At 40.8% G+C, this 21306-nt stretch overlaps 1 protein-coding gene across 1 annotated transcript in view; it reads left to right on the top strand.

Annotated features, from left to right (window-relative positions):
• Nucleotides 1-6610: 6610 nt before the first annotated feature.
• Nucleotides 6611-21306, top strand: part of LG10H3orf20 (linkage group 10 C3orf20 homolog) — a 96799-nt gene continuing 82103 nt past the window's right edge. The window contains exons 1-4 of the mRNA XM_074314087.1: nt 6611-8188; nt 8304-8441; nt 13414-13533; nt 20558-20693. Of these exons, the coding sequence (XP_074170188.1) occupies nt 7711-8188; nt 8304-8441; nt 13414-13533; nt 20558-20693 (872 nt within the window). The 5' untranslated portion in view covers nt 6611-7710. The remainder of the gene's footprint in view (nt 8189-8303; nt 8442-13413; nt 13534-20557; nt 20694-21306) is intronic.

Genomic DNA, 21306 nt, shown 5'->3' on the forward strand with positions numbered 1-21306 from the left:
GACTTCGGATCCAAGCTATAAAACTGCACTGCCCGATAGGAATATGTGAGGCGTTTGTGTCATTTTCAGTGTTCTAGGAATCACATGTAAAAAGTGAAATGAATTTTATTATATACTTTATTTAATTCAGTATATCCAAAATAGCATTTCAACATTTAATCAGTATACAAAAAATATTAATATTTTACATTTCACACACACCAAGTCTGCAAAATCCACTGTGTATCTACTTACATAAATTTTTACCATGGATACTTGATCTGTATTTAGATTTCATAAAATATACACTTGAAAAAGTAGATTCACATACCCAAGTTGTTCCAAACATACTTAACCATGTTTAAAAGTTTGTCAATAACTGAATCAAGTACCAAGTTTTAAATTAATAAAATTTAGTTCCTTAGTCATATTAACCACATTTCAGATGCTCAAAAGACACAGCTAGTGCTACTGTACTGCACAGCACAGCCCTAAATGATGTTTTTATGTGCTCTCGAGTCTGACTACACATAATCCTCCCATTAGCAGTAACTGTAGGATTGACAGATAGCCTCTTCCAGGCACATGCAGCATTCAGGATATTCCTATGGCTGTGTTTAACTTGGGAGCAAGTAGTGGTGAAACCTCTTGTCAGAAAACATGACCACATCTGATTCATGACTAGAGCAAGTGAAATGTTTTGGATCAGAAATGGCTTTGAGTTATTTGTTTTCATTTTCTTCTTTTCTCCAAGCCTTTGTGTGTTGATACAGTTTGTTTGAATTGGCTAAATAAATCATTTTGTTTGCAAAATTCCCAAAGGAGAAACTTGAAATCCATATACATGAGATTCCTGCTATGTTTAGCCATACATATGCCAAAGACTGTGATATAATTTATTTCTTCTTAAAGCCATAATACAGCCCATGGGGTGGTTTTCAACTAACTTTGTTGTGACATACAGATGAGGCGGTAGAATTTAGAATTTGGAATGGGGGTGGGTACTGGTCTTTACAGTTAATACAACATAAAGTTGCCACGCCATATGTGTTTAGTTTCTTTTCAGCCAGTTAATCAAACTAAGTCAGTTTTATGTCAAGCAGTTCCTGTATAAAACTACATGGCTAAAGTAAGTGATGATAATTGAAAATAATTTGTTGACCTGTTGAAAACCATGAGCGAAAATGAAATTCCCCTGGTCTTCCCACCTGTCCATGCAAGCTGGCTGGGTGAAGCATTTTGCTGGTGTAGGTTGTGGCATCTAGCTTAATGTTTAGAGTATGTGTATGAAGGGTGAGATGGAGTTGCGGGGGAGGGGGAGGTCTAGGAAAACCGGAAAATCAAAATAAATTAGGCAGGTGTTCTACTGAAAACCTGTCACCCAGGCCTAGTATTGATCTTCTGTTACTGTGTTTCTTAATCCTGCGCTCTGTTTACATGTTCATGCCTAGTAAATGTGTGTTTATCCCATGATGGGAGTGGTTTAAAATATTACTTCTTTTTCACCCTCCATTTAAACAATTTCTTTCTGTACTGCATTTCTAACTGCCACGTGCTCCCTAACTCTGAAAGCTCAGCTGCTTGGTGGCAGTTTGGCCTGGTTTTACGCATTTTCCCTGGGGTACATTGTATTCTGTTTCCATTTGATCATTATCAGTGTTAAAGTTCCTTGAACTTGAATATGGGGGATAACTTGAGAGAATTGATCCCTCACTCTCTCTCACCCTGCCCCCTGGAGGGCGGTTCCTGCAGAGGTTCCTTTCCAGACATGCAGTCAAGGTCGTTCAGGATTTCTTGTGAAAACCAGAAAACAAGAATGGGCCCTGCTCCCAGGTCAAAAGTGTGTCTCAGAACAGTGCCGCTATCTTTGTAGGGGACCCATGTTTTATGTATTATCTTCTTTCCAAAAATAGTTACCTTTATATCTCTCCTTCCAATTATGATCTGCATAGGTTTTTATGGGATGTGTAATCAATGTGAACATACCATTTCGGGTTTTCTTTTCCTTTCACTTAACATTTTGAAAACAGCTTAGTTATTTTAAATTGCTGCCTAATAGTTTATCAAATTAATATACATCGATGTTAAACACTTCCTCAATTGTTGGCTGGCTGCACTATTTCACTATTAGGAATGAAGTGGTTATAAGCATCTTTTTGTTTCATTTAATCAACATTGATCTTTATCCAAACCTCTTCCCTGTTTCAACTGTCCCCTTGGGCATTACTTTCAGAACTCAGATCACTGGGTCAAAGGGATGATCAGTTTTATGTTTCTTGATGGGTCTTCCCAGGAGGCCTTTCTTAATAAGGGCCTTTGGTACCACAGTAAATCTCCCTGGTGGAGGATGCAGGTGGTTTTTAAGTGAATTCCACTCCAGGAGGAGGGGTGATTGAGGTGACAGTCTCATGTGTAAACCTTACTCTGTAGCAGGCCGTTCAGCTTGCTCGTCTGTGCTGGCCTCAACTCTTAGACCACACTGGATGCTTCCTCTTAGACCACACTGCTCTCTCTAGCTCTGCCCTTCCTTCTCATCGCTAGAATTCAAGCATCCATCCAGAACTGTTGATAAACGAAGCAGTAGAGAGGACAGGTCTATTAATTTTCCCAGTCCCAGCTCCACTTCTTCATGCATCACGTGAGGGCGCATTCTCATGCCTGTCCTAGCCTAAAGCCCTGCCTGCTCACAGGTCGCAGTCACACAGTTACAGCTGGACTGCTCGCTGTGCTTAGCAAAGCGTTTCTGGTTAAAACCAGAGACAGCCAAAACTAGAGAAAATAGCAAAGAAAGCTGGGACCAGATAACGTGAGGAAGCTGCATTTCATTTGTTTTCATAAAGCTTTGTGTACTTGTACCCCAAAACATATTCTGGACCAGTGCCAATAAATGGAAGGAAGTAGGCCCTTTTTTCATCTGTTAAATCTATACCTGAATTTCCCCTCTCAGCTTCGTTCTAGTTTGGTGCACTTGGTTTTCCCAAAAGCTGTTCAGAATTTTTCCCCTTTTCACCCCTGAGCTGCTTGTGCCCTACTGTGTGCGCCAGCAGTTTGTTGTGTCTGTGCCATTTAAGTGCCCTCAGGACCCCTAGGACTGAAAATCCCATTTTACCGTGGGTGGAAATCAGGCTGTGCGGGTGCTGCCCCCTCCTTGGCTAATCCCTCTGGCAGCTGTACATCTGACATACTCCTTCCCACCCCACCTTCGCACCACACTGCCAGCCCCTGGGAGGAGCAACCGAAAATTCAGATGCCTCCTTTGCTTGCAGTCCTTTGAGGGTTTCCCATCACCTGCAGGATGAAGTCCAGGCTCAGCATTTTACACAAGCTCCTCTTAGCTGGTCCCTGACCAGCCCTCCCATGCGGCCCTCCCCAATCCACACTAACCTGTAGCATCATCTAGTTACTCACCAGGCTATTTAAAGCCTCTAGCCTGAACAAAGTCTGTTCCCATCGCCTGGATTCTCTACCTTGTTCGCCAGTCAACTTCTATTTCGGGACCAGTTTCTGTCATTTCCATTGTGCAGCCTTCTTTGACCACTTCACGTAATTACCTCTTTCTACTTAACATTCACTGAGCACTTAACTCTGCTAGGCATTGTGCCAATGCTTTACATGCAGCCCTTCAATTAATACTCACGGTCCTGAGAGGTGGAGATGAGTGTCCACACGGGGCCCTGGAGAACGTCACACAGATCAAATGCCAGCTCTGGGTCACAGCCTGACCTCTGAGCCACCCAGTGGCACTGCCTTCCCCGGACTTGGCATTGTAGCCTGGGGTGGTGTCTCTCCCCTCCTCTCTGTCCTGCTCCTCGCCTGGAACAGAGGAAACAGGCAGCAAATTGTAGAACGTAGGCAGTGCTGGGCCCATGGTCATCATTTCTATGCTTTGTAAGCTTCTTACGAGATCTTTTCATTTCTTTGTGGGTGCTGTTTCTTGAAACTTGGCTTATACGAGTAGTTATTACAATATTATTGACTATATTCCCTATGCTGTACGTTACCTCCCTATGACTGTTTTTATAACTGGCAATTTGAACATTTTAATCCCTTTCCCCTTTTCACCAACTGGCAACTTCTTCCTCGTCTTTTACAGCCTTCAGTGTGACCCTTATGTATTCTATAAGTCAGTTTGTAAGTCTCTTACCTGTTAGTCATTGAGCTATGAGAGGGCAAGGCCCACGTCTCAGTGATGGAAAAAATGAATGAATGACAGAATAGTAATTGGATAACTAGAAAGGAAGGCGTGATGATGTTTCAGCATGGCTGGTTGTCAGTCAAGAATCACATGGGACTGCAAGAAAAGAGATTTGAATAAGGTGGCTTAAAGAGATTAGGGTCCATTCTCTCACGTGAAACAAGTTTGGAGGTAGGTGGTTAAAGGCTGCTATGGGGGTGCTATGATGGTATCAGGAGCCAGACTCTGTTGCTCTCTTAGCTACCTTGACTGCATGGTTTCTGTCCTCAAGGTAACCTCATGGCTCCAAATGGCTGCTGGAGCTGCAGCCATCTCATCCATTCCGGAAGAACAAGAAGGCAGTGGGTAAAGAAAAAGTGTTCTCTCCATGAGGGCAGCTTCCTTTGAAAAGATTTCTCAGGGTCCTACCCAATAGCTTTCACCTTTATCTCATGGGCCAGAATGCAGTCACATGGTCACCTCTAACTGAATTTTAAATAGATAAATATATGGTAACAAATATAGGTTATTTGTGGATTTAACTTAAAATGACATTTTTAAAAAACAGCTTTTAGATCTGAGTAGATTTTTCTCCAAGGAAAATATAAGTCGGCCAATAGCACATTAAAAGAGGCTCGCCATCACTAGTCATTAGGGAAACGCAAATCCAAAGCACATATCCAAACCACTTCACATCCTCTAGGATGGCACTACAATCAAAAAACAAGTGTTGACAAGGACATGAAGAACCTACATTGCAGATGGGACTGTAAAATGCACGGCCACTTTGGAAACCAGTCTGGTAGTTCCTCAAAATATTAAACATTTAGTTACCATGTGACCCAGAAACTTTACTCCTAGGTCTATATCAAGAGAATGAATACATCTGTTTATACAGAAACTTGTACGTGAATGTTCACAGAAGCATAGCCAAAAGGTGGAAACAACCAAAATGTCTATCAAATAACGAACAGATCAACAAATTGTGGTGTAGCCATATAATGGGACATTATTTTACAATAAAAATGAAGTACTAATACCTCCTAACCTCAAAAACAATATGCCAAGTGAAAGAAGCCAGTCACAGAAGGCCACGTATTGCATGATTCCATTTATATGAAATGTCCAGAACAAGCAAATTTATAGAGATAGAAACCAGATTAGTGGTTGCCTAGGGATAAGGGGGATTGGAGAGTGACCACTAATGGGGTGATGAAAATCTTCTAAAATTAGATAGTGGTGTTGGTTGCACAACTTTGAATATACTAAAAACCATTGTACACTTTAAAAAGATTGAATTGTATGATATGTGAATTTTATCTCAAGAAAGCTTTTAAAAATCAGCTTTTATCTGTAAGACATATCTTCAAAATTAACCTCAAAGGAAAGGAACTGGTGGGGGCTAGGGAGAAGTTCCTCAAACCAGTTAATATTTCAAGGATTTTATTTGTCTTCTCTTCATCTGAGTCCTGGCTATAAAAAAAAAAAAAATTGACCCTGCATGGTCAGGGTCAGGTCCTCTGGCTGGCTGCCCAGATGACTGAGATTCTGAGTGGTTTCTTTGTTCTGTAGACTTATCATTTAAAAAACGAACCTATTTTTCCAAGTCTCCAGAGCTGAGGAATAGAGATGCCAGAGGGTCAGCAAATAGTCATAGAAAGCCACTTTATCTGCAAGCCAGCCAGTTTTCAGAAGGGTTTGCTCTATGGAACTTTTGTTCTTTGGAGATTTTGTTGTTGATAGATGGGCAGAGACAGCTCTAGGCAGTGGGGAAGTAGTGTCGCATCTGGAAAGGCCTCTGTGCCAGGAGTCTGCAGACAGACGACTCCTGACCAAGAGCTGTCACTCTAAGCCTCTGATTCCTTATCAATAAAATCAGAGATAATAGCTTTCTCACCCCAGGTCTGTAAACCCTGAGCGTGTATACCAAGGGAGCAGTGCTGGAATGGTAAACTTGGGGTCACTTCAGGAGACATGGTTTGAAAAGTGAAAGAATGAAGATTTTCTGGCAGGAGAAGATGGCCATGGACATGGTAGGGAGTGGTTGCCAGGTTGAAGGTGATAGAATTGGTGGTTAGAAGGCTCTGGGAACAAGGATTGACAGAAGGCGCCAGCCCTTCCTCTGCTCTAAAGACCAACATTCCTAGCAAGTATGCTCATTGGGGCCATTTAAGTCAGACAACAGGGAAGTTCACTGAGAATGCATGGAAATACTAGCAAAGGTGATCAGAGGGGTACCCCGCCCTCCTGCGCTCTGTTTCCCTTAGATCAGCCTTTCCTATGTGTTCTGGAGTCTTGAGCAACTTTTATAGAGCTTTGTATTCTCACAAAGCCCCTCAGGAGTGAAAAGAAAGAAATCATCATTTTTGTGTAGTGTAAGATCAAGAAATGACTTCGTATCTTTGTAAATGTGTTTCAGATTGATATATGTATATATATAGACAAGAATGCTATGTCCTTATGGTGTTCATTTTGATCTGATGAATGAAACTTCCAGATCTGATTACAAAACCTTAGAAGTTTATTTGCAGATTTTTTTCTAGCCATTTTGTGTTCATCAAATTGTTCTTCACATTCCCTCTCTTCAACCTGTGGTCTATTTTTGGTATAAATTAAGAAGGTAAAAATAAAACACAATTTAGAAGCATGTCAGAGTACAAACCACCTAGTGGCATGTAATAGTGTTCCCCTGCCCCAGGCGTGAGTACACGTATCTGCTAACCTCACAGCCAAAAGTGGTCACTTGATGAGCACTCAGAACTCTCAAGAAGTTCTGTTAAAGTGGGGAAATATTTATTATAGCTCATTGGTTTTAAGGTACACATTCCCCCCATTTTAACATCTCTGAAATTGTGATATGTCTTACAGTCAGTAGCATCTTACATTGATTTTTTCTTGTAAGATGTTGTATTAGTTACGTTAAATCTTAGATTTGATGAAATGTGGCAAATGAGATTAGTCATATACATGTTGAGTTGAATAATCCTGTGCCCATCCTTGCGCTGCAGTCAGGAGCGTGCACACCCAGGCGGCTTACCCCTTCCTCCAGAGAGCCAGTGAAACGTCCTTTTGTTTTTTGCAGGTTTTTATTCATAGACCACAAGCAGATCTTCCATCTTCAGATCTCTAACTACAAAAGGTGCTGTGGAGCTTTCTCCCTTCCCCATGCTTTCCATTCCTCCAGCCCCTGGGCTCCCTCCATAGGTACTCAGTTTGTGTGTCTGTCCCTGGAACCATTTCTGGAACCTGCTCATCCCTAGGCCCTTTCCAAAGTGACTCACTAATGTGGGTCTAGCTGAGGTCTCTCAAGGAAGAAAAGGGTGGAGGGGCATCCCTTTGCCCTACTGTGGAGGGAGTGACCCGTTGTTTCCTTATCCTTCCTGGACAGGAGCTGCTGGCTCAATGACCTATCAGGGCCATTTCAGCACTTCCATTCTGTCTGTCTCCAACGCTTCACCTTAGGTAAGAACCTTTGCTCTCAGTCACCTCTCAGGGTTCTCTGACTCTTTACAGCTGAGATGGACAGTATCACCTAGCAGTACGCACTCTCTAGCGACATGAACAACTTCAGGAGTAACCGAGAACTGTACCTGCAGTACACAGCCAGGGCCCCCGCGCTCCTGGCCCACATCTCCAAATTGCTCACCGTTTGCCGGAGCGCAGGCATTGCTGTCCCTAAGGGCATCAGAAACATCTTGGAGTTCACTTGGGAGGAGCTCATCTCTGACCCCATGGTGCCTACCCCCTCTGACATCCTGGGCCTGGAGATCAACATTGGAACCCCACCCGTGCTGCCTGTGGAATCAACCCCTGTGCAGGCCCCCGTCCAGAAGAGGCCACCACCACCACCAGTACCACCACCATCCATGCTGCCCGCACCCACTGGGCCAGCCAAGTTTTCTACCCACTCTCGTTCCCTTGGCCATCGGGCGCACTCCGGCCAGAAGACCCTGCACAGGTTCCAGCGGCAGTCTATCCACCTGCTAACAGAGCTGCTCGCCCTGAAGATGAAGGCCATGGTGGAGTCCGTGTCTGGTAAGGCTGGCTCATCACATTCTATTCCGTTTTCTCCTGGGCACATATCGAGGTCCTTGTCTGGAAGCATCAGCCCCGCACTGGGAGGAAAATGAGTTGTTTTGATGATTAATAGGTGCCAGCCCCCTGGACATCACAAGGCGCTTCGTGGAAGCCAGCCAGCTCCTCCACCTCAATGCCAAGGAGATGGCTTTTGACTACCTGATTGGCACAGTCGGGAGAAGTGGCTATGGTGTTGGAGCAATGGGGAAAGGTGAGTACCTGAGCTTCAGCCCTGAGATGAATATTCAAACAATACCAACCAGAGTGCAATGGAAAGGTCAAACCCCCAGTTTAAACGTTTGACATTTCCAAGAGTTGAGGTGGATGTGGGGTGACAGAGATTCTCAAATGCCGCAGGTGAGTGTAAACGGGTGCATTTCCCGTGGAGAGCATTTGGTGGCATCTGGGAGGTGGGAGAGTCTTTAGGCTTTTACAACCCAGCAATGGTCTCTCCCAGGTCATTCCCTAGAGCTTGCTTCTCAAACTATCTGCAGTGAAGGAACAATCTGTAAATTTCTAATCTCTTGTGGACTGACCCTTTTAAAAATGTGCTAAAGATGTCATGGCAACATCCAATTGGTGCAAAGTTTCTAAATGTCTTTCTCTCAGTTAGTGTACTCGCTTGGTCATGGCTTAATGTGGGTTCGTACCTGTCCACAGGCCACACTTGAGAATCACACTGGGCATATGTGTGCAAGAAGTCATACCAGAATGTTTATTGCAGAATCGTTGGGAGTAGGAAAGAAGATTGGAAACACCCTAAGTGTCCACCAACAGGAGAAAAGTAAATTATAGTCTATTTAGACAATGGAACAAAGTGAGAAGTGAAAATGAATCAAGCACTAAAGCACATATATCAATAGAGATATATCTCAAAAGATAGTGTTAAACAACAAAAAAGCAAGTTATAGAGGATGTCTGGTGTGATACTATTTAAAGTTTAAAAGATTGCAAAGTAATGTTGCTTATGGGTACATCATACGAAGTGCAAGAACAAAAGCGTGAAGGGGAATGATAGATGCAAAACTGGAGGACGTGATCTAGAATGGCGTGGAGGGAATGGATCTGGGAGACCCAGTGATTCAGTCATATCTATAATGTATCTCCTAAGTAGATATACATATTCATTTTGAATGCCTATAAGTCCTCACTGTTAGGAGGTTTCACAGGGAAGCATAAAAAATGTATACAGTCGTCCCCCTTATCTGCATTTTCGCTTTCTGTGGTTTCAGTTTCCCGTGGTCACCACAATTTGAAAATTATTAAATGGAAAATTCGTAAGTTGTAAATTGTATGCTGTTCTGAGTAGTATGATGAAATCTCACGCCCTCTGGCTCCATCCCACCCAGGACGTGAATCATCCCTTTGTCCAGCGTATCCACTTTGCAGACATTCCCCGCTTAGTAGCATCTTGGTTATCAGACTGACTGTTGTGGAATCACAGTGCTTGTGTTCAAGTCACCCTTATTTTACTTAGTAAAGGCTCCAAAGCTCAAGAGTAGTGATGCTGGCAATTCGGATGTGCCAAAGAGAAACAGTAAAGTACTTCCTTTAACTGAAAAGGTAAAACTTCTAGATTTAATAGGGACAGAAAAAAAATTGTGTGCTAAGCTCTATGGTAAGAATGAATCTACCCATGAAATTGTGAAGAAGGAAAAAGAAATTCATGCTCATTTTGCTGTTGCACCTCAAACTGCAAAAGTTACGGCCACAGTGTGTGATGAGTGCTTAGTTAAGATGGGAAAGGCATTAAATTTGTGGATAGAAGACATGAACAGAACACGTGTTCCAATTGATGGCGACGTGTTGCTCCAGAAAGCATTGAGCTTATATGAAGACTTCAGCAAGGGATCCCCTGAAATGAGTGACACGGAGCCATTTGTTCCAGGTAAGGGATGGTTACCCAGATTCAGGAATAGGTTCGGACTGAGAAATATAAAAATTACTAGAGAGAAAGAGAGAGAGGAAAAAAAGAGAAAATAGTCACATGACTTTTATTGCAGTGTATTGTTATATTGTTCTATTTTATTATTGTTGTTAATCTCTTACTGTGCCTGATGTATAAATTGAACTTTATCAAAGGTATATATGCATAGGAAAAAGCATTTTGTGTGTGTATCCTCAGTTTTAGGGTCTTTGAACGTATCTCTTGGGGCTACTGTACCTCAACCATCTACCCTCACCTATAAAATCCGCACCCATTTATCATCTCTCCTATCCACTGAATGTTTGTCAGGCTTCTCTTGATGGTCAGAGGTTAAACATCTGATAATAATATACACATACAGTGCACATAAATTGCATAGTAAAATTGCAAACTTTGGGGCGGGGGGAAATGTGTATTCCATGAATCCGTGGCAGTGATGTGAGAGAGCTGCTGGATTCCCATCTGCGGCTCCACCACCGATGAGTGATGATGTGGAGCAAAACTCGTTAACCACTGAAGACAGGAAGACCATCCAGGGTAAAAACTCCATGGAGAAGGATGGTTCGGGTATCAAAGGATTAGAGCTAAAAATCGATAAAGCTCTTGGATCTTTTTGCGAAAGGCAAACATGAAGGGACTCATGTTTTATTGCTATCCTACACCATTCAGGGAAAAAAAGTACACTACCTCAAAAAAATGGGCACAGTCGTTTTTATTTCTTATAAAAATTAGCATTTCTTATAAAAATTAGCATATCAATGCATTTTTGTTAAATACAAGATAAAAGAAGGTTATTTTGATCAATTTTGTTTTCCTTTTCTAAGACAAAATCCCAAACATTTTCCCTATACTAATTACCATGAAATGAAGGTCTCTGTTTGAGGGGAATTTATTCTGCGCTGGTTCTGTTCAGGAGTAGCTATGCGCTGGTCACACAGGTCTTTTTAATGCTGTAACTATGGATGCAGATGGTTACCAGCATACATGGAATTCTGCACCTTCTGTTCCAAATAGGGCTTAGAAATCCATCTCATTTGGGAGGACTGCTGCCTGTTGGTCTGTTTATGGGTAGGAGAGTCCCATGGGGGATGTCTTGGTAGCCCTGGCCCAAGCACCCACCCTCAGGCCCGCCCATGGTGCTCTCCCACCTGGATATTATGTTCCCTCACCTTGAAAAGGAACGGTTGTTACCATTAGCACTTCCCCTCATGAAGTGTTTAAGCTTCTTGCAGGATCACAGACTTTCACCTGTGATGCAGTGGCTTCTGGGTGTCCCTCAGGGGTCGTGGTTAATCTAGTGGAAGAGAACTTGGGAGAGCTGAGCTGAACTCTGGAGAGCCTTTTGGTGATTTGGGTGTCCTGCTGCGTTAGTGGAGAGTAGGCAAAGCTCCCCTCCGTCATACTCCTCAGGAAATCTCTCTCACTCGTTGGCACATCTGTTCCAGACACTATTCTTTTTAAACAAGCTGAGAGTTTGAAAAGAAAATCTAAATGACAAAATATAAACGAAGGAGCTATCCATTTCTTTTGGTAAAGAATTCATTTTAGAAGGAGTTGAATTAGCTTTCCCAGGGCAATAAAAAGATGCAAATTCTGTCAATTTATTTTGTATGAGTTTTGCTTTTCTAGACCATCTTAGTATGTGAGGTAGACCAAAGCTATAATGGAGTCTGGAGTATTCTTCTCTTGAAGCTATAGTCAGAATATACCTCTTCCACGGTATCAAGATTATTTGTGTGTTTTTTTATGTATGTTTTAATAATATTTCCATCAACCAAAAGATTGGTTCCAGCCTTTTCTCCTGTCCTAATACCTATTAGTCCTGGCTTGGCATGAAAGAAAACTGCTCCTTGATTTTCAGTTGATGGCAATATTATTAAAACATACGAAAAAAAGAAAACAAATAATCTTGTCATCTTTACATATAGCTATTTTTCTTTCACTTCTGCAGTTTTCTTTGTGGTTCTCTATATGTATATATGTATGTGTAAACATGTATGTATATATAATTTTTAAAAAAAGAATAGTGCAATTTTCTATTTCTCAGTTTCCTTTACTTAACAATCACAAATGTTTTCCATCATGGCTATTACTTTGAATAATTTTCATTTTGAGTGAGCATAGATTCCTTCTGATGTTTATGTTCTAAAACTAACCAAATGATTAGGTGTCCAGATTTTTTGTTATTAATGGAATATGCACCATAACAGGCAACTTTATGTACATCACTTATTTCTGTTTTATGGATGATTAAGATTGATTACCCAGGAGAGGGCTTATTAAGGTAGAGGGTCTCAATATGTATTTAGCTCTTGTTAAATATTGCTTTCTTGATAGATTTTTCTCTACACCAGCAGGATTGACTAGTTTTATTCCATCTTTACTAGCATTGGCTATTGTTAGTTCTTTTCTGCTCAGTTGGAAGGTATTGAAAATTATTCTAATTTCAATTTTTAGATCACTGGTGGAGGTGAGTGATTACGTGTTTCCATCATCTAGTGTGCAGTCTCTGGTTATAATCTTTGTCTATTTGTGAAGTCAGGTTTACCATTTTCTTTATAAATTTGAATGAGCCGTGTCAGTGAATGAAGTGCTTAACATTTCCTAACAATTTCCTGCCTAACCAGTGAAATGACTATGTTTGGGGGAAGAATAAGGAAAGGATTTAATGAGATGTGTGTAAGAATGATCAAGATTTTCCACAAGTGATGTTGGTGCTAACTTTTAATTCTTTTTTTTTTTTTTTTTTGACTTTTAATTAAGTGGTCAGATAATCAAATGATTCTAACAAGACAGTGTGATTCTGTAAGAGATTGATCTAATTGTTGAAGAAGTATCTGATTTCTGTGGCTTGGTTAAGGGAAAATAGATGGCTCTAAATTTCCTTCTAGCTGGCTCTGTGTTTATTCTCTTGACCTCATGCACAGTTGTACCTACATTTGCCCTTCAGTGACATCACTTTTTATTTGTTTGCTGCTCCCTGCTCCCTGTTCTGGTGTCATTTCACTCTTGAGAGATATTGGAGGAGGAAGGGAGTGCTGTAGAGAGAAACCTTAATTCTCCTTAATTACTCTGAGCCTGCTTGTGTATTTAAAAGTTTTTTTTATTCCAAGATTCCAAGATGTGGTTATTTTGTACAACAGGGCATTTTAGAATATCTGGTCTACCATACTGCTAGAACAAAAAGTCTATATTCCATTTTTGGTTAAAAAAAGTTTAAAAATTGAAAGAAGAATCCCTCCCTTTTCTACTCCAGAGTCCTTCATGACTCCCTCAGCCATGGGAGTGAACTCACCTTACCAGCTTATCTATGAGGCCTCAACTGGCTGTCTGAGCTTTTCCCTCTCAACTGGAAAGGAAGCCAAGAAGAAAGCAGGTAACCGTGGTTCCCAGCAAGACCTCTTAGCCCATCTGTGGGAGTAGAGGTGGGGGTGGGGAGAGGGATAGAAGAGTCCGTGTTTAGGTCAATAGCATAGTTTCATTCGGTTTTCTGATAGGAAGGATGCACAGCTGCCCTGGCTGTCAACAGAAGCTACTGACACCGATTCTTTCCCATAAAGCTGATGCATCTCAACCTAGTCACTCCACAGTGCAGTCTCATCATTTGAATGTGTACATGCCCCCCATTTGTTGGGATGTGGTTCTTCTCACCTGGGACAACATCCCTCTCAAACCCACATTTCCATCCCCTCAGTATCTAAACTTCACCCTCTCTGCTCAGAGGGATCTGTGTTGCTCTTACTCACATAGCAAATGGGGGAACCAGTATCTGGAGAGAGGTATTTGTATACCAAACCTAACAGTGTGTCCTAAATGGGGCCAGTTCATGCGGGCAGAAAACAAAGACATAGAGAGCACTCCTACTCCACTGAAGAAGACACACAACAGAAGGAAAGGCTTAAGGGAAAAAAATAGGTGGCAGATGAGGCCAAACAGTATATCAGTGACCATGAAACCAGACCTCAGAGGGCAGATAAGTTGGGCTGGAGAGAACATGGTAAGGCTTCCTCTGAACTTCCAGGCCACTCCCCTCCTCCATGGGCTTTGATGGCAGTGGTGGAATAGGGTAGGTAGGGGAGGACTGCATTTGAACGAGGTGATGGGAGGATCGACATAAGGTGGGGATGCTCAAAGACTGTCAATTGATTCCCACAGACACTGGAGGTAAGGCTGGAAGTTGAGAAGTTTGGACTTTATTCCTGACCCTGTCCCTGGCTGGCTGTGTGATTTGCATTCCTCCAGGTCTCTCTCTCCATGTCAAGCTGATCCTATATCCTTTCAGTTAGTGAACAAATGTTTATTAAACAATTGCTAGTTGTTAGTCACTGTTCTAAATGGCAGGGGTACACATGTGGACTCTAAGACAAAGAATGCCTTCCTAACGGAGCTTACATTCTCATCTTCCCTGCACAGAGTAGATTTAGATGGCCCCTCTCGTTCCTCTGGTTCCTTTACTTCTGTTGATGCTTTTTCTCTCACCGTGGTTCAATAATTTATAAGTAACTGTGTATACTATCCTGCCCAAGAATGTCCCAGTTTGTGCTTATTGTGCTGGCATAACTATTAATTGTGCACACTTTCATCCTAAAAAATTTCCCAGTTTGGACAGTGTATTATAGAGTAATTCTGGTTTTAAGTCACTTTGGGTTTGGGACCTCCACTATCTGTTCCATGCACATGTTCTATCACATGTCACCAGCTGGCCCCCTTTGCAGTTGTAGGGCAGATAGAGCAGAGAGGCTCCAGGAGTTGGACCTATTTCCTGAGGGGACAACAGTTATTTCTGGAAAGTAGCCCAACTTTGCAAAAACAGAACTGAGAGAAGTCTGTCAATAGTAATTCCTGGTTGGAGCAAGAGGTTGTCACTCTCAAAGACCCAGGGCAACCAGGGTTAGACTAGACATGGATGCTCAGGCAGCATATATTCCAGGAGGTCATCAAGCTGGTAACTGGGCCTCAGGGTCAAGTTTCTGGTCTCTGATGGCAGGAAGAATTGGGGAAGGAACCAGGAACCACTCAGGGTGACAGATACTAGAGATGGTACCCAAACACTAGCCAGAAACCCCAAGGCTTGGCTGACAGTGAAGAAAACTATTTCTGAGACCCTCAGGGCTCAGTTGGAGCCTGAGCAATACCCTTGGCATGAAGCCAGATTTTATTCTTGAAACCAAGGTGAAGTCAAGCCTGCATATATCAAGGGAGAGCATGTGACTCCAGCTGATTGGGTGGTAGAGGCTCACAGGCAGGCAGGACCTGAATAGATGCTTCTGGAACTTCAATCATAGAAGATCCACCTGTACGATTTCATGTCATCACATCCTCATACCACCTAGCACTTTCCACAGAAGATAACTGTGAAAATAAGTGCAATAAGCACAAAACATTGTCATCCACAGTTTTGAGCAGGCAGAAGAAAGAATCAGAGAACTTTAAGATGGGACAATAGAAATTACTGAGTCTGAAGAACAGAAAGAAAAGATTGAAAAGAAATGAACAGAACCTAAGGGACCTGTGGGACACCATCAAGTGGAACAACATAAACAATGTGGGAGTCCCAGAAGGAGAAGAGAGACAGAAAGGGTCAAAGAAACTATTTGAAGAAATAATGTCTGAAAAATCCCCAAATTTGTTGAAAGACATAAATACAAACATTGAAGCTCAATAGACCCCAAGAAAGATGAACTCAGAGACCCACACCAATACACATTATAATGAAACTTTTAAAAGACAGAATCTTGAAAGCAGCAAGAGAGAAGCAAATCATTATATATCAGCAGCCCTCAATAATATTATCAACAGATTTCTTATCAGAAACTTTGGAGGCCATAAGTACTGGGCTGATATATTCAAAGCACTTAAAGAAAAAAACTTGTCAATCCAAAATTTTATACCCAGCAAAACTGTTCTTCAACAGTGAGCAAGATATTTAAACCTTCCCAGGAAAATAAAACTTGAGGGAGTTTGTGACCACTGGACCAACCCTGCAAGAAATACTCAAGAGAGTTCTTCAAGATGAAATGAAAGGACACTAGACAGTACCTGGAAGCAATATGGGGAAATAAAGCTTTTAATAAAAGTAAATACATAGGCAATTATAAAAATTAGTAGTATTGTAACAATGGTCTGTAACTGCACTTTTCTTTTACATGATTTAAAAAACTAATATATTTTAAAAGTGTAGAAGCTAGTATTATTGTAACTTTTGTTCATAACTCCAAATTTTGTTTTCTACATAATTTAAAAGACTAATGTATTTAAAAGATCTGCTAGTTTATGTTTTGGGGCACATAATATATAAAGAAATAATTTTGTTACATCAACAACTGAAAGACATAGAGACAAAACTGTTGAGTAGAGTTTTCATAATGTTGAAATTAAGCTAATAAAAATTTAGAGTGTTACAACTTTAGGATGTTAAATGTAATCCCCATGCTAACCACAAAGAAAATAACTATAGAATATACAAAAAAGGAAATGAGAAAGGAAGTTAAACATCTCACTCCAAAAATAAATAAATAAATAAACAAACACAAAGAAGACAGTAATGCAGGATTTGAGGGACAAAAAGCTATAAGGCAGATAGAAAACAAAGAGCACAATGATAGAAGTAAGTCTGTCCTTATCAATAATTACCTTAAATGTAAATGCATTAAACTCTTCAATCAAAAGACAGAGATTGGCAGAATGGATAAGAACACATGATTCAATGATATGCTATCTACAAGAGACTCACTTGAGATCCAAAGACACAAACAGGTTGAAAGTGAAAGGATGGAATATCTGTTCCATGCAAATAGTAACCATAAGAGAGCAGGGGTGGCTATACTAATATCAGACAAAGTAGACTTTAAGTCAAAAAAAGTTACAAGAGACAAAGGACACTGTAGATTAATAGAAGTTTCAATACAGCAAGAAGATATGACAATTATAAACATTTATGCACTTTTAATGACAGACCATCGAAATATATGAAGCAAAAATGGACATATTTTTATTTATAGTTATAAATGCTTACATTAAAATACACGAAAGATCTCAACAACCTAAATTAAGGAACTAGAAAAATAAGAAACAACCCAAAGTTAGAGAAGGAAGGAAATAATAAAGATTAGAGCAGAAATAAATGAAATAGAGAATGGAAAAATATATATAGAAAAAACAAATGAAACCAAAATATGATTCTTTGAAAACATCAACATAATTAACAAATTTTTAGCTAGATCAACCAAGAAAAGAGAAGACTAAAATAAATTGAAAATGGGACACTACTACTAATTCTACAGAAATAAAAAGGGTTACAAGAGAGTATACTGTGAACAATTGTACACCAACAAATAGGATAAAGTACCTAAAATGGACAGATTCCTAGAAACATAAAACCTACCAAGACTATCATGAAGGAATAGAAAATTTGAATAGACATAAATAGTAAGGAGATTAGATCAGTAATAAAAAAAAAAAAAACACTCCCAACAAAGAAAAGCCCTGGATCTGATGGCTTCAGTGGTGAATTCTACCAAACATTTAAAGAACCCATGCTAATCATTCTCAAACTTTTCAAAAAAATTGAAGAGGGAACACTTCCCCACTTATTCCATGAGGCCAGAATTACCCTGATACCAGAACCAGAACAAAGACACTACAAGAAAACAAAGCTGCAGACCAATATCCCGTATGAACATTGATGCAAAATTCCTCAACAAAAACTAGCAAGCAGAATTCAGCGGCATATTAAAAGGATTATATACCATAATACCAAGAGGGATTTATTCCTGGAATGCAAGGATGGTTCGACACACAAAAAACTCAATCAATTGTAATATATCACTTTAACAGAATGAAGGAAAAAACGTATATGATCATCTCAATTAATGCAGAAAAAGTACTGGAAAAAAGTCAACACCCTTTCATGATAAAAACACGCAACAAACTAGGAATAGAAGGAAACCACCTCCATGTAATAAAAGTCATATATGAAAAACCCATAGTAAACATCATATTCGATGGTGAAAGACTGAAAGCTTTTCCTCTAAGATTAGGAACAAGGCAAGGATGCCTGCTTTTACCACTTCTATTCATCATAATACTGGAAATTCTAGCCAGAGCAATTACACAAGAAAAGGAATAAAAGGCATCCAAATTGGAAAGGAACAAATAAAATTATCTCTGTTTGCAGATGATATGATCTTACATGTAGAAACCCTAGAGATTCCACCAAAAAAAAACACAAACAAACAAACAAAAAAAACCCACAAAAATAAAAAAACTGTTAGGACTAATAAATGAATTCAGCAAAGTAACAGGATAAAATCAACAGAGAGAAATCAGTTGCATTTCCATACATGAACAATATACAATCTGAAAAGAGAATTAGAAAAACAGTTCCATTTACAGTAGCAGCAAAAAAATAAAATACTTAAGAATTAACCATGGAGGTGAAAGAATCGTACAATGAAAACTACAAAATATTGCTGAAAGAAATTAAAGAAGACATAAATAAATGGAAACAACACATCCTCTGTTCATGGATTGGAATACTTAATATTGTTAAAATGTCAATTCTACTCAGAGCTATCTACAGATTCAATGTAATCCCTATCCAAATCCCAATTATGTTTCTTGTAGAAATAGAGAAACTCATCCTAAAATTCATGTGGAATCTCAAAGGACCCCTGAATAGCCAAAACAATCTTGAAAAAGAACAAAACTGGAAAACCCACAGTTCCTGATTTCAAAACTTACTGCAAATCTATTGTAATCAAAACAGTGTGGTAATGGCATAAATACAGACATATAGACCAATGGAATAGAATAGAGAGCCCAGAACTAAACTCTTACTTATGTGGTCAAATAATTTTTGACGAGGAGGCCAAGACCATTCAATGGGAGACAGGACAGTCTTCAACAAAAGGTCCTGGGAAAACTAGATATTCACATGCAAAAGAATGAAGTTGGACTCTTACCTAACACTATATATAAATATTAACTTCAAATGGACCAAGGCCCTAAATGTGAGAACTGAAACAATAAAACTCTTGGAAGAAAACATTAGAGAAAGTTTTATGACATTGGATTTGGCAGTGATTTCTTGGATATGATATCAAAGACACAGGTAACACAAGAATAAATAGACAAATTGGACTTCATGGAAATGTTTCAATTTTGTGCATCAAAAGACACTATCCACAGAGTTAAAAGGCAGCCTACAGATTAGGAGAAAATATTTGGAAATCATATTAATATATCTGATAAGGGATTGATATGTAGAATATGTAGAGACCTTCTAAAACTTAACAAGAGGGGACCGGCCTGGTGGCTCAGGCAGTTGGAGCTCCATGCTCCTAACTCCGAAGGCTGCTGGTTCGATTCCCACATGGGCCAGTGGGCTCTCAAACACGAGGTTGCCGGTTCAATTCCTCGACTCCCGCAAGGGATGGTGGGCTCTGCCCCCTGCAACTAAGATTGAACACGGCACCTTGAGGTGAGCTGCCTCCCGGATGGCTCAGTTGTTGGTTGGAGCGCGGGCTCTCAACCACAAGGTTGCCAGTTTGATTCCTCGAGTCCCGCAAGGGATGGTGGGCAGCTCCCCCTGCAACTAAAATTGAACACGGCACCTTGAGCTGAGCTGCCGCTGAGCTCCCAGATGGTTCAGTTGGTTGGAGCGCATCCTCTCAACCACAAAGTTGCCGGTTCGACTCCCGCAAGGGATGGTGGGCTGTCCCCCCTGCAACTAGCAACGGCAACTGGACCTGGAGCTGAGCTGCACCCTCGACAACTAAGACTAAAAGGACAACAACTTGAAGTTGAATGGTACTGTCCACAACTATGATTGAAAGGACAACAACTTGACTTGGAAAAAAAGTCCTGGAAGTACACACTGTTCCCCCAATAAAGTCCTGTTCCCCTTCCCCAATAAAATCTTTAAAAAAAAAATAGTTAAGATGCATTTTTATTATGTGTATTTTACCATAACATAAAAAAAATGGCAGTCTAAGTCTCAGTGAATCTACACTACCCTCTGCAGAAGGCCTCAGATTAGCGAACATCAGAGAAGTGTTGCAGCTGATTGAGACTTCTTGTCTTTAATCAGAAATATCAGGAGGGAATCACTTCAATATCCACAGCAGGCACATCTGTGACCACCTACAACCAGGCCGCCCTTGGGAAACACAACTGGATTCATCACTCTAAACAAGTCTGTTTCTGACACACACTTAATTGACTCACAGAGTGATGTCTCTGTTTTATAAGTGACCTTGTGAAACAGGGATTCCTGTCCCAAGGAAGTATAAATAATTCCCCCAATTATTTTGACTCTCAGGGGATGCTGCTCTCCTGCTCTCCCCCAGGAGAAACCATTTTCTAAAGCCCCTCCCTAACCTCTTCCTCTCCAACTACAGGCAAATCAAAAATTTTAGAAGAGATAACCACATCATCGCCTCAACAAGGGATGAGAACCTCTGCCTCTGGCAATGTGGAGTTCAGCGACCCCTGCCCTGAGGCCCGAGAGAAGCTGCAGGAGATGTGTCGCCATATGTGAGCACCTCAGTGGTTGGGGACTGATGGGAAAGGAGAGCATGGCTACCAGTAGCCTGTATGTGCATGAAGGGGAAATCAAAAGGGTCTGAGCTATGCTAGGAAGTGCCAGCTACTGAATACCCCCAACATCAGTGACAGGGTGATGTCCCGTCCCCAGTCCTTCCCACTCACAATCCTTTTCAGTCCTCATATGACCTTATGAGAAAGACAGGATTTATACCCATTTTGCAGCTAAGGAAGCTGAGACAGCCCAAGCAGGTGGATAAGGCATTGCCTGAGGTCCCACAGCTCAGTGGGCCTGACCCCAAGGCATTGATCTTTGCCTCCTCACCAGTGATACCCCTTTGCAGGACTTCTTACAGTTTATAGCCTTTGTGCCCTGAATGTTTCTTTCTTAACATAATTTGTCAGAGTTCTCCTAAGAAAGAGAGAGAGAGAGAGAGAGAGAGAGAGAGAGAGAGAGAAACACTTCTCAAAACAAACAAAAAACATTGACATGGATGATTAATGATACTAGGTTGGTGCAAAAGTAATTGTGGTTTTTGCAATTATTTTCAACCTTTTAAACTGCAATTACTATTGCACCAACCTAATATTTATGACTTAGTGG

Source organism: Rhinolophus sinicus, linkage group LG10 (genome assembly GCF_036562045.2).
Source record: "Rhinolophus sinicus isolate RSC01 linkage group LG10, ASM3656204v1, whole genome shotgun sequence".
Classification (NCBI taxonomy): Eukaryota; Metazoa; Chordata; class Mammalia; order Chiroptera; family Rhinolophidae; genus Rhinolophus; species Rhinolophus sinicus.